We start from the raw sequence: 15,882 nt of genomic DNA on the forward strand, positions 1-15,882 counted from the left end.
GAGGGGCCTGGGTCCCAGCAAGGCCACCCTGCTGCACAGGGTCTCCCCTGTATGCTGCCACCCAGCACCCCCAGAAACAGCCCAAGCTGATCCAAACATCCCTTTTATTCCATAGCAGTGGCTGTGGCCAAAAGGAAAGAAGGCACATGGTAGTGCAGGCACTTGGTGATGCAGGGTATAGCAGGATTGGACCCAGCCAAGCCTGGCCACAGGGACACTACCTGAGCTGTCAGCTGCACACAGTTGTGCAGGGCTGTGCGAGGGCTGGCCTGGAGGGACAGGCCAGCAGTTCCACTACACATCTGTGGCTGGGCCCCACTCATAGCATTCATCCTGGTCCGAGTCATCCCTGGCCCGTGTGAACCTCCTCTTCACTGCCTCATGCTCATATTCCCTGGGGGACAGAAGGGTGGTGATGGCTCTGCGTGACAGGGACTGTGCCCTTGCGGGACTGTCCCCAGCCCTGGGCGGCTGCCATCCCCACCCCGGGGCACAGGGTACCTGATGCTGTCATAGCGCCTGTCCTGCCGTGGCCGTTCAGGTACCTGGGGAATGAGAGGTGGGAGGAGTCAGGGGCAGGGCAGAGGCTGTGCCTCAGCCTGGGGCGTTTGCCCCTGGATACCCAGAGCTGGGCACAGATGCACAGCTGGACCCTGCAGCAGCCACAGGTGACACCCTGCCTGTGCCATGAGGGTGGGAATTGCACTCCAGAGCCAAGCACTATGCCACCCTATTCTGCCCCACCAGGCTCTTGTAGCAGTCTGGGACAACCCACCTGTTCACTCTGGCTGTGGCTTGGGGCCAGCTGTGTTGGTTGGGAGGAGTCAAAGCCATGGCTTGGGTCCAGCTGTGCTGGCTCAGAGGAACGGGCCAGCCCGGGCTGGTCACAGGCATCCTCTGCCTCGCAGTCAGTGTAGGCACCTGCCTCCCCATCTGTGTCATCGTAGTCGCTGTTGGCGTGGCTGTCACACGTCAGGTAGCCTGAGGCCACTGTGCTCGGTGGGTTCAGCAGGTCCAGATTGTCCTCGGGTGCAACATCTGCCTGAGGGGTAGGGATGATGGAGATGTGGGACCCGAGCCATGGGGGCTGTGTGCAGCCCCATCACCTGCCTAGCAGCAGCCCCAGGAGGCCAAGCCTCACCACAGAGAGCCTGTGCCCCATACCTGCTCTGCTGTTGTCCAAACAGGCTGGCTTTGCTGTGTCCTTATGATGTCCTGGATCTGCTCATACCAGGCATTGCTGCTGCCACTGAGGCTGATGGTGGCCGTGAAGAGGTGGCTGTAATACTTCTTCATCTTGTTGGCTTGGGCATAGAGGCGCCGGGAACTCTTCCTGGAGTCGGGGGCCAGCCACTGCCGCATGGCCTTGATGCCCTGCCGGCTCTCGGGCTCACAGAACACCACCACTGGGTAGTACTGCACGTAATTGAGGCGCTCCACAGCTGAGGGTGTGATGTCCAGCAAGGCGTGCTTGTTCTGGGGCAGGGCACAGCCATCAGCCCTGCTGGGAGCAGGGATGGGGGCCAAGGGCTTTCCACAGGCCCCAGCTGGCTCCAAGGACATGGGAAAGGTCTCACCTTTTCTGCGATCTGCCGCACCGAGTCCAGCTTGATGACCTTGGACGACGCCCCATCTCGAGGCACACTCGCTGCAGGACACCGAGATGGGGCATGAGGGGGGCTGCACCTCCGACAGCCCCAGCCTGGGCATGGCCATGCCCAGCCTCAGGGCTGTGTCCCTCAGGGAGAGGAGGGCAGAGGGCAAATGAGCCCAGGAAGGTGTTGGGGTGTCATAGGGAGGGAGCCAAAAGTAACGAACTCTCACAGGGTCTGGCTGCTGGATATTTTCTCCCCAGTGTGGGGGCACTTACGGGCAATTTCGAACAGCTTGGGCAGCTCCCTGCTCAGCTTCTGCACAGCGATGTCTGCGATGGGGCCCAGGATCACCACTGGCCGCTTGAAGCTGGCTGTGGGAGGACAGAGGTGCTCAGGGTGGCTGAGGGCAAGGGCAGCACTCCCAGCACCCAAGCACCTAGCCCCACTCCTCATGGTGCCCACAGGCCTGCAACTTGCCCTGCTCCTCCCAGGAGAAGGGGGCCCATCAGCACCACAGCAGGGCAGCCCCAGGACCAATGTCCCCAAGGTGGGTCAGGCTGTCCTGGTGCCCACCTTCCTTGAGGACCACCCTCTCATATGGTGGGTAGCGCCCCTGCTTTGTGAGGGCAGACAGGTCTTCCCGGCTCTTCCGCAGCATCTTCTTGGCTCCCCGCAAGCCCCGCAGCTTCCAAAACTCGGCCCTTGCCCCAGAGGGGTTGGCACCAGATGTGGCTTTCAGCACCGACTCCAGGCTGGCAATCTGCTCGGCCCTGGGAGAGGAGAGGGCTCAGGACCTGCAGCCTCTGAGTCTGAGGAGAAGGTCAGGAGAAGCTGGCACCCCTGCTAGGTGGCACAGCCCAGTGAGGCTGTGGTAGACTTCTCTCTGTGAGACTCTGGACACCTTGACCGTCAGCTGCCCCACCACCCTGAGAAGGTATTTCACCACTCACGTTTCCCACCATTGTCCACCAGCCCTTGCCCTGCCTCTCACTGAGCCCACCATCCATGTCCCCAGCTCACTTGAGAGCCTTCTCTGGCTCTGCTTGTCTAGGAGCTGTTCCTGGCCCCATCCCTACCTGCTCCGGTTGGGGATGATGCCCTTTTCCTGCTCCTGCAGGTCCCTGCCCATGCGCACAGCCAGCCAGCTCCCCAGCCTGCCCCGGTACATGGTGTCCAGCACGTGGAACACGTCCCCACGGACAAAGCTGAGCCCTGATGGCGTATCCTTCTCAAAGTCAAAGTGTGTCCGGATGTAGAACGAGTCGCCCACATTGGATGAGATCATTCTCCTGTAAACTGAAGCCCAGGGCAAGAGGGACCATCAGGGGAAGAGGTGGCTCAGGAAGAAGATGCTGGAGAAATTTGGGAAGGCATTAGGTGGCTGGGAGGCTGCACAGGAGCCCTTGCTGCTAAGGAGGGCATTGAGGACACCTTTTCCTCCCATGGCACTCTCAAGCATGCTGGGGACAGTAGGATCTGACTCCCCAGTACATACTGGACTCTCCAGGCTGAGCCACAATGCCAGAAAGCCCCTGTGCTCCAGGAAGCTGAGGCACAAACAGGGCTGGGATGGTTTGGTCCCCTCCCATCAGCTCTCTGGAGGAGGAAGAGGGGGTAAGGACCACCCTGCAGGGACAGGAAGGACCATGGCAAGTTCAGTAGGTCTGAAGCTTGCCCAGAAGAGACAGAGCATGGAGAGACACGAGCCCAGGATGAGCGTGGTCACCACTCACTGTCCTGCTTGCTCTGGGTCCACAGCATGACCTCCTCTCCCGGGGGCAGGGCCATGAGGTATTCCACAGCCTCCTCACGGGTCAGGTTCTGGAAACTGGTGTCATTCACCTGCCACAGAAAAGCACTTGGACAGGGTCCTGCCAGCAGGACAGAAGGCATGGGCACCAGCAGGGGACCCAGGGACAGCAGTGCCCAGGGCAGAGTGGGAGAGGGAACTGTTCCCTGTCACCCTGGAGGTGATACCCTGGGGATATACTGGACCCCATAGGGCTGGGGCCAGTCCAGGTGCAGCAGCATATGGAGCATTTTCAGCCTTGGGTACCTGCAGGATCTGGTCACCTTCCCGAACGCCCTGGCTGTCAGCCAGGCTCCCCTCCTGCACACTCGCCACGAAGATGCCCACATCGTTCCCGCCCGTCAGCCGCAGCCCCACGCTCTTGGCCTTCACAAACCGCACAACCCTGGAGTTGGTGCTGTACCTGCCACAGGAAGTACAGTCAGCCCAGTGGTGACATGCAAGGACAGGACAGGGAGACTCTGACCCTGTCACCCCAACCCTGTGACACAGCAGCTCCTCATGTCCCCCAGCCATTCCCCCCTGCCTCTTGCAGACATACCTGTCCTTGTGGGCAGCTTGGGCAGTGGGGCTGCGGCCATCCCACTCCATGGCTTCCAGAAGGTCTGCAGGAAGGAGAGCTGATCTAGGAGCAGCAGTGGCTGTGCCGAGGCACAGCCCTGGTACAGCTCTGCCCGGGCTTTAGGCAGTGGAGATGCACAGGAGCCTGGAGCCCTCAGTGCCCAGTCCACTCACCTGGGCCCCGAGCATCAGCTACAGTCACCTCAGCCACAGGCTCCCTGTTCAATCGTCTCCTCTCCCTGGAACAAGGTTGAGCAGGATTTAAGCAGGGCATGTGGGCAGTGGAGACAGCAGAGCAAGCTGGGAATGGCAGTACCACCTCCAGGGATATTGGCTTAGGAATAGAAAACGAGCATCCCCAGACAGATGGAGAACACAGCAGGATCTGCCAGGGGACAGAGGGGCTCATGGGGACAGCGTGGGCCTTACACTGAACTTGTCCTGGCAGCAGCTGCAGGTCGTGGGGAGGCCTCTGGAGATGGTGGGTGGGACAGCTCGGAGTCAATATCTGAGATATCTGCAGCCACAAGAGGGGAGATGCCTCAGTGGCCGTGAAGCTCCTGTGCTGTATATCTGACCCTGGCCCTGGCACCGTGTCTCCTCACCATCCATCCGGGAGCTGTCGCTCTGGCTGTCAACGTCAGGGATGTTGACCAGGAACTGCCGGTGGTCACGGAGGATGTGCAGGGTCAGGATGCCCTCTGTCTGCTCGATGAGCTGCTGGGTTTCAGCCAAGGACATGTCCTGGCTGGCTACCCCATTGATCTGGAGGGGCAGAGTGGGAGGCCTTAGGGCACCTGCTCCTGGGAAAGCCACCCCCAGGAACACCCCGCTGGGATGGGATGCTCTGACTGCCATCTTTCTGGTCCCTTTCCAGCCCGTCCAGCCCAGCCCCAGCTCCTGCAGCTTCACCTATTCTGTGTCCCTGTTCCTGGCTGCTTCCCAATGTGACCTCATTCTGTACAGAGGAAACACCAGCATGGTTCGTTAACACCCACTTCCACCTGCCTGGGGCTCTGCCTGGAGGCAGGATTGTATGAACCCCTCAGACACCTGAACCTCAGTTTTCCTTTGCCCTAGCCCCAGCACAGTTCTTCCATGCCCTGGCCTGATGCAGGGAGTCAGGCCCTAAGCAAGCCCTGGGGCTGGGATCTCCCTGAATGGTAGCTGCTTTTCCCCAAGAGATTGTGAGATGTAATCCCTTCTGTTTACCCCAGAGTCACCTTGGCACCAATTCCCAGCAGCCACAGGTCTGCCTGGACCAAGTGTGTAAACAAAGGGTCTCCCTCCCTTCTACTTCCTCCTCCCCAAATACTTTAAACATAGTTTTATCTGACAAACACCTGTGACTGTCATCCAGTGGGGACACAGACACACAGTGGAGGACCACACATCGTGGGGACAGTGGGGTGGACACAACTCCACTGTGCCAGCAGGACATGCCACCAGCCCTGACAACAGTGATCTGAGCCCTGAGAGTCCCTGCAGGGTCCCTGGGACAGCCAGGGGGGCTGGGGCAGGGAGTGGGCAGACAGAACTGCCTCCAGCATGGCCATGGCTGGGCCCCACAGTGACACCAGCCAGGGGACAAGCCCTCCAAAGAGGGACAGATGAGACTCCCAGTGAGTGCTCTGCACCCTGGGGCCCCCATACCTTCAGGATGAGGTCTCCCTCCTGCAAGGAGTTGCCCTTGGCTGCCAGCCCGCTCTCCACTATGTGCTTGATGAAGAGCTGACTCCCCAGCTTCAGGCCATAGTCTGCACCAGAGAGAGCCATGATGGTAGCAGAGTCAGGCAGATGCAAGACTCTCTCAAGGTCCCCCCTCGGCACCATCCCTACAAGCCCCAGCTCCCCTTGGGGTACTGGCAAGCCCCAAAACTGAGCTCTGTAGCCCCCAGCTGAGGGCAGGAGGTTTGGTGCACCGAGCATGGCATGCATTGTCCCCTTGTTGCAGCCAGGTCCTGTCACACCCACCCAACTATTGTCTCGTCTCTGGGGGAAGGCATGGCCAAAAATCAGGCAACAAGACCCAAGAACAGCAGGAGTAGGAGGGCCTCACCTTCATTCTGCTTCTGCTTCACCAGGACCGATGTGATGGGCTTCATTGGCACATCCTGGCGAGGTAGGCGCTTGAAGCCTGACACCAGGGCCAGCCCATTGGTGTCCCCATCCTGGCCAAAGCCATTGGCAGAGCAGTGTCGGCCGTGGCCTCTCCGATCGGAGCTGCTCTGCATACGGTGGCTGCTGTCCTGGCTTCGCCTCCGGCTCCTTGACACCGGCTTGTGGTGGTGACGATCTTCATGGTGGTGACCTGAGCTCCTCTCGCTGGATGAGTCCCCGTCATAGCCCTGGCTGTGATCCAGGTCATCTTGGGAGCAGTGCAGCCTGTGGTCATCATCTGAGTCGTATCTCCGGGGCACAGCAGGGGACCCAGGACTGCTCTTGCTCACAGGGAGGTGAATCTTCTTTGGTCTTTTCAGCGTCTGCAGGTGCAAAGTGAGCAGGAGAGGATGGTGGGTACAGCTGTCTCTGCCAGGAGATGTCCCTGCAGCAATTCCCAAGCCCCAAACCCTTGGCATGTGTGGACAGGGGATCTGGGGTGGGGACAGGCACAGTGTGAGCATGGTGCCAGCCCCCGTCCCATCACAGAGGACACTCACAATGTTGGCGATCTTGCCACAGGTTTTAAGTGTCTGGATGGCAACGGAGGATGGGACATTCTCCATGGAAAGGCCATTCACCATCACGATGTGATCCTTCCTCCTGGAAGGGAAAATGCAGCTGTGACTCTGTCCCAGGCACAGCTCCCAGCCCAAGGAGCTGGTAGGGTGGTGAGGGTACCCCAAGGGATCCCATTCCAGCCAGGCAGGGCAACAGTGGTGCTGGCCCTGTCCCAGCAGGAGTGATTCTCCCACCCTTGATGGCAGTGAGCACCCCCTATGGCTCCATGTCCCTGTGCACTCACTGAAGCTGACCCATTGCTGGTCCCCCAGCCACCACATCCGAAACAAACACCGCTGTGTCCCCGGTTATCCTGTTGGGATGGTCACGGCCTCCGGAGACAGCAAACCCAAAGCCTCGGTGAGGGTCCTAAGTGGGCATGGGCAGAAGGGAGGTCAGGCAGAGTTGACCTCACAGACTCTGTCCCCTCCCATGGTGGGGCCACCCCAGGTGACACTCACCTTGCTCAGAGTCACCGTGTGCTGCTCCCAGATCACCATCTCCTCCATGGTGGGCACCCACCAGCACAAGCTGGGGAGAGTGACAGTGGCAGCCCGACGGCCAGGGGACTCTGACCGGCTCCAGCTCCTCTTTGAAGCAGCTGGCCCCTTCCTCAATCCAACATCAGGCTGCAACAAAAAGCAGCAGCAAAACTGAGCCATAAGCACCAGGGACTGTGAGACTGCAGGGGACAGAGCTCCATGGTGCCAGGACATCGGGACTGGTCACTATGTTCCACTCCAGCTAACCCTGCATGGCTGCAAACCCAGAGCTGCCTCTGCCGCATGAAATCAACCCCTGGGGGTCCTCTCCATGCCCTCAGACACATGTCCACGGAAGGGGAGGTTTTACACAGGACAAAGACAGGACTCATCTCTATGGCTGGGACCCACTGTCCATGCCATCCTCGTGGTCTGACTCTGCTGTGTCCTCCTGGATCTGGCAGGCCTTGGGGTGCTGCTCTGGATGGTGTTTCAGTGCCTGTCCACCCACTCTGGGCTCCAGCAGCTCTGCCAGCTGATTTGGTCATACCACTGCCCCAGTTTTACCATTTGGTTTCCCTGGGTTCTCCCCAAATCCAATGTTTTCCACCTAAGGCAGATGAGCCTGATTGACAGAATAATGTCTCTTTAAGGCTGAAACTCCTGGGATGGGCCCAGGGATCTACACCTGTCTCCCTGGAGGGAATGTCAGCATGAACCCAGAAAGACATGTGTTCCCATGATGGTGGGAGACAGCAGGACCAGAGCCTCCCACCAGTTCCCATGGAGTGGGACAGGGACAGGCCACTTTGATCAGGGCCTCACAGAATCACAGAATCATCAAGGCAGGAAGAGGCCTTCAGGATCATTAAATCCAACCGTCACTCCAACACCACCATAATCACCCCTAAACCATGGCCCTAGTGCCACATCCAGATGCCTCTTGAATGCTTCCAGGGATGATGACTCCAGCACATCCCTGGGCAACTTACTCCATTGCCTGACCACTCTTTCAGTGAAAAAAGTATCTAGTATCTAATCTGAACCTCTGTTGGTACAACTTGAGGCCATTTCCTCTGGTCCTGACACTTGACAGAAGAGGCTGATCCCCACCTCACTACAATCCCCTTTTGGGAGCTGTAGAGAGCAATGAGGTCCCCTGAGCACCCTTCTCCAAACGGAACACCCCCCAGTTCCCATGGCACTTCACGGCCATGGTGTCCAAGAGCTCTGGAGTGGCTGTGCTCATTCCTAGCAGCCCCCAACACAGCTCAGCCACCCTCAAGCCCAGCCAGGGATGCCCACATTGGTGCCACAGGGAGCTCAGAACCTCCACAAGCCCTTTGGCAACTGGCCACGGGGCAGCTTTGGTGGGACACAGAGACACCTTGTGGGCAATGCCGGGGTGATGCCACATCAGGGATCTGGCAATGGGCAGCCAGCCCTGTTGTGACAGTGAGACAGCTCAGCCCTGGCACAAGGACATCCTATGGGCAGCCCTGGCTGGAGCAGTGCTGAGGCAGCTGGCTGAGCCCCCAAAATGAGACCAGCCTGAGCCCATGGAATGAGGCCCAGCTCACTGCAGCCCTGGGGAGGGCCTGGGTAATCATTCACCAGACGGGCTGGCTGCAGCCATGGGTGTGGAGGGCAGAGTCCCCTCTGTGTCACCAGCTGCCGAAACCAGCCCAAGTGCCTCCCTGCCACACAGGGACATGTGGGATCAGGGGGTAGTTGGGGCTGGGCAGGACCCCAGTGTGGCAGCACCCACTCTCCTGGCACTGGGAAAGCTGATAATAAACAGGAACTCCCTGTGTGGCATTGGGGTGGTTTCAGGTGTGTCACCAGTGTTGTTTGTGCTCTCTGGACACCTGCATGTGACACAGTGTGAATTATAGGTCCAAGAGACACCAAGTTGGTGCAGCGAGATCATCCCCCTCCCTAGGATGGTGATATTTATTGTGCCAGACCCACCCCTGATGCCACTCAACACAGCCCCTCACAGTCCCCAGCTGGCTCCCACGATTGTCCCACCACTATGGTGCCACAAACTGGCCACAAACTTGGGTTCCACTGCTGTCCTGCTCTCCTCAGCAGTGGCTAGGGCAGCATGAGGATGGCAGCAGCTCCAGCAGCACAGGCAGTGTGCCCACAGTGCTATCAAGCCCTGTCCCTGTCCCCAGTCCCCCCGCAAGAGCTGGCGCAGGGCCTGCACCAGCCAAAGGCCGAGGCTGGCAGCAGGAGGAGCCGGCTCAGCCGGTTTCCGATAGAAACCAGCCCGCACCTGGAATGGCCCCGCAGGGAGAGGCAGTATCTGGGCAGAGCTGACCATGGCCCAGCCTGACACACCCAGCACTGGGCACCGGCAGCACTGGGAGCCCCACGCTGCCCCACACATGTACCGTGGCAGCAGGGTTTTGAAGCCCTGCAGGAGTTTTGAAGCCAAACAAAGCCAAGCTGTGCTGGGGCAGCTCATCCCACTGCCAGGTCTCCAGTTCGGGGCTGTGCCTGGCCTCTGGTGATGCCACCAACAATGCCCACCATGGGGACAGCAACGAGTCGGGGGATCATTTATCAGAACGTGACACACACTGTCCCCACCTGTGCACACAGCCAACCCCACCACTTACAATATTTCCCAATCCCCCCTCCCCTGATAGGGGTCCTGATCCTTTGAACCTCAAAGCCTCCCTAGGATCAGTGAAGTCTCTGCTCTCAGCCAGTGCTGCAAAACCACTCGTCCCTTGTCTGGTCCTGGCCATGCTGTACTGAGGTCCCGAATCTCTCCAGAGGCTGCTCTATCCCAACCTCATCCACAGAGCGATGATCCCAACCCCCTGCTCTGGGAAAAGGTCTCTGGAAGCACTGCTCCGGACCGAGTGTAAATCAGCAGCAGCGAGGCACGTCCTCCAGCCCTGGGGCGTGCAGCTCTGATCCTTCGGGGTATCTCCCTGCTACGGGGCAGAGCTCCAGGAGGGTCACCGGGTCCTGGAGCCACCCAGAGAGGGACAAAGCACAGCCGGTTGCCCAGGTGAAAGCACGGCTGAAAGACAGCAAGCACGGCCGAGAGATCCCGGGGGATAGAATTAGGCACTCACCGAGCCTGGGATCCGACCAGGAAGGAGCTGAGCTCCCGGGCTTGTGGCAGTGGTGTCACTCCAGGGTGCCTTGCGTAACCCTTTGTGGCCCAGACTCTGCCTGCAGCGGGGAAGGAGCAGGAAGGGGGTCCCGGGGCGGCTTCCTGGGCACAAGCAGACTTCGCGGAGGGCTGTCCCTGGTGTCCTCCACCGTGAGGGTGGCTCAGCCACCTGCACTCACCGCCCTCCCAGCGCTGCACCGGGACAGGCTCACAGGATGCTGGTGGTGGCCAGCAAAGAGGGGTCCCTCCCCCCCAGTCCTTGCCCTGTCCAGGGGAGCAGTGCGACGCTGCCTCAGACCCCCAAACCCTCCCAGCGTTACCCATTGCCCCAAGACGGGACAGACACGGGGGCCAACCTGGGAATCCCTGTCCTGGAAGGTGTGGGGGAAGCTGGTGATGGCTGCTACTCCGTCTCCTCCCCTTCCCTCGCCCCTGTCCGCACCTGAGGACCAGGCTCCCGTCATCCCTCGTCCGGCGGGGCCGCTTTCCGGCAGTGACAGCGACCAGGTTCAGGCCGCGACTCTCCGCCTCCCGCCGGGGTCGGTACCGCTCCCAGCCCAGCGCCGAGCCGGCGTGGGGGGACCAGTTTCTGCGGAAGCCCCCGGCCCACAGCCGCCACCCCGGAGCAGGAGCCATGCCGCCGCCTGCCCCTCCGCTCCCTCCTCGGCTGCTCCCGGCCGAGCTCCGCGGAGAGCCTGGAGCAGCTCCCGCCGCTCCCCACGACCAGCCGTAGTCGGGAGCCCCTCTGGCGGAGGCCGGGGCCGCCGAGCAGGTTCATTAGTGCCGGTGTTTCCAGCGTTGCCTCCCAGCCGCGGCTACCCATCGGGGACACGTGTGGCCCCGGGGCTCCGAGAACCGGCGGGGCCGGCCCGGGCTGACCCGTGCCCCGGGGCTGACCCGGGCCGGGCAGCGCCACTAGATGGTGCCGCGGGGCCGGGAGGAGCTGGGCCTCGGCCCAGGCTCGGAACCTGCAGCACTGAACGGCGCCGGGACAGCGCAGGGTGGAGGGAGCGTGTCCGAGTCCCGGTGCACGGCAGGCCCAGTCCAGCCCGGCTGATTGTGCAGCTACCGGGAGCTCTCGGAGACGGAAGCGGGGGGGGAGGGGGTACGCAGCGTCCGGCACCGGGAAGGCTCCTGGAGGGCCCCGATCCAGCGGGGGCAGAGCGGTGGGAACCGAGCCGTGGCGGGACGGGGGGCGCGGGTTCTGCCATGCCGCGCTGGCCACGCCCCCGCGGAGCCCCGCCCCTCCGCCTGAGCCACGCCCCCGCTGCATTGGCGACCGGCAGAGTCCCCGCCCCGTGAGCCCCGCCTCCACTGCCATAGCAACTGGCAGCCAGACCAAGCCCCAAGCGAAGCCCCGCCCCGGTTTCATGGTGACCACAGGCCTCGCCCCCCGACCCTGTGATGTTTCCCCCTCATTCGGCGGTGTCGCGGTCGCCGCACCGTGAGGAAGCGGCGGAAGTTGCTGCCGCCTCCCTTCTCCCTCCCCCCGTGTCGAATCCCACAGCCCGCCGGTTATCGGGACAGCCCTCCGCCACATCGCCATTAACTCCGGCGGAAAAGCCCCGCAGTGCTTCCGGCACTGTTCGGGGCGTGTCTCGCCGCGGCGCCACCCGCGTTCTAGGGTCCCCGGCGCTCCCAGGGTCCCCCGCGCCGCGGCCGGTATCCGAGAGGAGCGCGGCGGCGGGCGCTGGCCTGTCTGGGGCCTCTCTTGCCCCGGGGCTGCGCCTGCCCGCGGCCGCCATGGAACTGGAGGTGCCTGAGGAGGCGGAGGGTTCGGCCGCGGCGGGTGCCGGTGCCATCACTCCGGAGGCCGGCGTAGGGGGACCGGACGCGTCAGGAGGTAACGCGCCGCGAGCACCGGAGGCCGCCCCTGGCTGTCCCCCACCCGGCCGGGCTCCGGCGTGTCCCCGCGTCCTGCTGGCTCGCAGTGGTTCAGCCCAGCCGTAAGCCCGGCCGGGCACCCCCGCAGGGCGCTCGGAGTGGTTCGGTCTAGCCCCCCCCTCCCCGGAGTGCGCCCCCCCCAGATACCGCGTGGTCCTGTCCAACTGCTGCTTCCCTTCCCCCCTTCTCCCCCGGACCCGGGGTGGTTCCGCTCCCGGCACGGGACTCCCGGGACACCGGGGAACAGCGGGATGGGGCTCCTCCGTTTCTGCCCCCAGGATTCCCGGAGCTGCGACGGGCGACGGCGACGCCCAGACCACCGTGCCGGGCACAGGCCGCCCACCCCCAGCGCTACTCCCAGTCTAGGAACTGGCCCTGGGGGGCCGTGGCGGGGCCGTCCTGCCCCATCCCCTCTCGGGGGTCGCTCCCCGGCGATCACAGGCTCGGGGTGGAGGACTTCCTCAGGCGGCCGGGCAGACCTCGGGGGCGGGGGGCTTTGCCGCCGGCCGGGGTCTCTCCCGCCGGAGGGAGCCTGTTTGTCGGGGCCCAGAGCAAGCCTGGCAAGCATTAACAGAAGGTTTGGGGTTCCTGAGTGGCAGGATGGATCCGTGAGGCTGTGCCTGTGCACCTGCCCCCGCCTCCACCGCTGCCTAATTATTTCTAGTTCATGAACAGCCTCAGGATTTCTGGCTGAGCCGTGCTCGTGATGCTCAGCCCCTCTGCTGCCGGGCTGACACGGTCCTCCGCAAGCCCGGTGAGGAGCTCCGGGCACCTGCCAGAGCCCGGGGGTGCTCAGAGGGTTTGGCTGTGTGATGACAGTGATCTCCGTGCCATCAGGCCTTTAAATAAGCATCATTAGATCTTCTGAGAACCAGCTAATTACAGTGGAAGCCATGCTCATTTCGCAGATGTCATCTGCCGCGATGGGGGTGTAACTTTGGGTAAGGTGCCGAGGTTTGGGCTGAGGGAAGCTGTCCCCAGCCGTCCTGCTGCAGTTCCTCGGCCTTGCAAAGAAATGCAGAGACTGGCAGCCTGCAGCCTGCGTTCCCAAGGCTGCTTGCTGTGCTCCCACACACACCCTTGGACTTCTTTTTGGGAGTGTTCTCCCAGCAGGGGCAGGGGTGGCAAGTGATGCCAAGGGAGTGAGAGAGAACCTCTTGCTGATCGGAGTCACAGAACAGGGACTGTTTGATAGGATTTGATAGGGAAGGGACCTTAAAGCCCATCATGTTCCACCCTTCTGCCATGGGGAGGGACACTAATGAACAATTAAAATATCATTTGTCCTGCTGATTTCTCTGTCACATATCTGGGTTTTAGGGAGGATAGAGAGTTGTTGCTCAGGACTAGGCAAAGTGCCTATGGAGACTGTTGCTCAAGAAGGATTTAAGCAGGAAGCATGCATTTTTCTTCTTCGATGAGCAAGTAAATCTGAATTTATGAACCTGTAGGCTGTCTTACCTTATGCTGATAGTAAAAAAGATGAAACAGAGCCAGTAATCTCACCGATGCTTTGATTTCTCAAGTCAACTTGCTTACTCCTCACTTGGGTAGCATCCAAATTGTGTCACTTGGCCTCAGCTGCACTTGCAGCTGGAGCTTCCAGGGGGCTGGGGACAATGTGCACAACAGCAAATGAATTTTTGCTGGAGAAGAACAAACCCTGGAGGATGGAGGTGGCCTTTGGTGGGCTGTAGGAGGGCACAGCTGCACCCACACAGGGTAGGCTGTGGTGTGGGTCTGGGGCTGTCACTGTGCTCTGTGGTCTGAACTGGGTGACAAACCCCCATAACACTGGTGCCTTTGCTGCTGTGTGGAGGTGTTGAAGTGCCCATGACCCACCTACACGTGCACTTTGTGCTGCTCCCCTTGTGCTCACTGCTCTGTGTGTGCTGCTGGTGAAGGATTGCCATTGTGGCTGAAACTTGCTGCCTGGCTCCTGGCTGGAGAGGAGGCATCTGAGTGCTGTGCTCTGCCTGAACAACACGGCAGGGTTAATCCAGAGTGTGGGTCAGGCCAGCAAAGGTGCTCCCCAAGCCCTCAGCAATTATAGAAAAACTACCAGTTAGTCTATTACAGGAGTAAAACTGCATGGAGAATGGCTGGAAGTCGGGGAGGCCTTGGCAGTAGGTTGACTTAAAGTATAGAATGTTCTGAAGGGAACTTTTGGAAGTCTCATGCATTGAGGAAGAAAACCTCACTTATTGCCAGCAGCAGGGCTCGTCCATGAACACAAAGGCCCAAATCATCCCTTCCTGAGACCTTGGCTTCAAAGTTTTAAAAAGTTTTGTGACCAGCTAGTTGCAATAGAGTTTCAAAATCTAATGGGTGCAGATGGTTGCTGTGCCTTCTCCCTGAATCTGTACCCTCATACCCTGGGGAGGGACTGCAGGGAGTGTAAGGTGCTGCTCCAGGGTTGTGGTGAGCTGTGGGCAGGAACAGAGGTGATATGGGGAGGTGTGGTGCTGTGTGGTGACAGGTGAGTACTGGGCTTGTTTAGGCTGGGGTGCACTGATCCCCAGGGATGGTTGGGTAGGCAAATGGTGCATCACCGTTCCTTTAGCCAGGTGCAGTCTGGAGACACAGGGTCTGGAAACATTTTCAGTGGTGGTTGAGTTATGGGAGAGCTGTTACTACAAAAGAACTGGCACTGTCCGAGTATTGGACAGCAGAACTGGCCTCCACCATCTCCCTTCTAAAGTGGAAATTTTCAGTCTAATGGGGAAGTAGAGTTGACATTGGATTTATTTCTGTTGTTCAGGTCTCCTATTACACGGGTTGCAGTCTGCCCATCACTTATGATCCAGAGCTGGAGCAGAAGCCTCCAAAGTGTTCTTCAAGGTTGGATCTAATGCTTTAGGGAGCTGAAATGATTTAACAAGGATTTACACTCATGTTGGACAGCCGTCTTGCTGTGCCTCTGGCTGAAGGAGCAAAATGAAGATCCCGGCCACAGCCAGGTGTGCTGTGTGGTGGTGGCACCTGTGTGGCTGTCTCCAAAAAGCAGTGGGAGAGCGTTGATTGCAACAGCCCGGGAACAATATTGCAGCTCTTCTCTCTTAGCAGTGATAACTTTGAAGTGACTTTTGAAGGGTTGCTGGAAGCAATTTTTTCAGTGAGCAGATTAGAGATAAGAGAAGAATTCCACCCTGTGGGGCATAAGCAGTTCAATTCATACCAACTTGATGGAGAGGGGAAATTGAAGAGAGCTTATCAGCTTGAGGAAAAATCAAATGTAAACATCATCCACAGCATGATTATGGTTCACAGCTTAGTTGGATGTCACATGCCTCTGTGGCGTGAAATGGTGCTGGCGAGGATGATTACAGAGGGAGTCAGCCAGGCAGGAACAGGCAGAAAAACACCCCGCGCCTTGAACTCTTAAAGACCCTGCAGTTACTTCACAGTCAATAAGTCACAGCGCAGCTGCAGGGAAGGAGGAAGGCAATGAAAATAGAATTCAGGCTGCTCTGGCAAATTAATTGTTCTTTAAGATATGAATCAGCTGGAAGCATGCAGGGAAGCTGGGATGATGGAGCCTGGGAGCTGGGAAGGGCAGTGTGTACAGCAGGGAGATGTGGGCACTGCCCAAAGGATGCTGAACCCTCCTGTATCAGTGTCAGAGCAGGCTGGAGAACGAGTCCCTGAGAACACACAGGGCGGGGAATGATTGGTCTCATTTTCATTAACCAG

At 59.9% G+C, this 15,882-nt stretch overlaps 2 protein-coding genes across 11 annotated transcripts in view; one reads left to right on the plus strand and one right to left on the minus strand.

Annotated features, from left to right (window-relative positions):
* Positions 1–87: 87 nt before the first annotated feature.
* TJP3 (tight junction protein 3) lies at positions 88–11,543 on the minus strand. 4 transcript variants are annotated; one of them, XM_063403075.1, is made up of 21 exons: positions 10,748–11,543; positions 10,265–10,364; positions 7,149–7,316; positions 6,932–7,056; positions 6,627–6,729; positions 6,026–6,449; positions 5,620–5,723; positions 4,572–4,731; positions 4,396–4,483; positions 4,141–4,205; positions 3,947–4,010; positions 3,652–3,808; positions 3,329–3,437; positions 2,672–2,891; positions 2,169–2,365; positions 1,871–1,966; positions 1,578–1,648; positions 1,165–1,476; positions 776–1,042; positions 502–545; positions 88–394 (listed from the first exon to the last, which is right to left on the minus strand). In XM_063403075.1, the coding sequence occupies exons 1-21, from the start codon at positions 10,939–10,941 to the stop codon at positions 295–297; spliced, it is 3,168 nt and encodes a 1,055-aa protein (XP_063259145.1). In that variant the 5' UTR covers positions 10,942–11,543; the 3' UTR covers positions 88–294. The 4 variants fall into 4 exon arrangements, with proteins under 4 accessions (XP_063259145.1, XP_063259146.1, XP_063259144.1 ...); XM_063403076.1 differs by having other exon boundaries at positions 10,265–10,497; positions 10,748–10,872; XM_063403074.1 differs by having other exon boundaries at positions 88–545.
* A 151-nt stretch (positions 11,544–11,694) lies between these two features.
* The window catches only part of PIP5K1C (phosphatidylinositol-4-phosphate 5-kinase type 1 gamma), a 52,451-nt gene continuing 48,263 nt past the window's right edge, over positions 11,695–15,882 (plus strand). For all 7 annotated transcript variants that reach the window (XM_063403081.1, XM_063403085.1, XM_063403082.1 and 4 more), the window contains exon 1: positions 11,695–12,148. In XM_063403081.1, coding sequence (XP_063259151.1) covers positions 11,710–12,148 — 439 coding nt within the window. In that variant the 5' untranslated portion in view covers positions 11,695–11,709. The remainder of the gene's footprint in view (positions 12,149–15,882) is intronic.

This window comes from Prinia subflava, chromosome 8 (assembly GCF_021018805.1).
Source record: "Prinia subflava isolate CZ2003 ecotype Zambia chromosome 8, Cam_Psub_1.2, whole genome shotgun sequence".
Classification (NCBI taxonomy): Eukaryota; Metazoa; Chordata; class Aves; order Passeriformes; family Cisticolidae; genus Prinia; species Prinia subflava.

Bases quoted from the DNA above. Each gene is read 5' to 3' on its own strand.
- TJP3 (XM_063403074.1), bottom strand. From the start codon at position 10,941: ATGGCTCCTGCTCCGGGGTGGCGGCTGTGGGCCGGGGGCTTCCGCAGA. The intron at 10,365-10,747 runs GTGCGGACAGGG...TCCCCGCTGCAG, and splicing joins GACGGGAGCCTGGTCCTCAG to GCAGAGTCTGGGCCACAAAG. The intron at 2,366-2,671 runs GTAGGGATGGGG...CTCCTCTCCCAG, and splicing joins ATCATCCCCAACCGGAGCAG to GGCCGAGCAGATTGCCAGCC.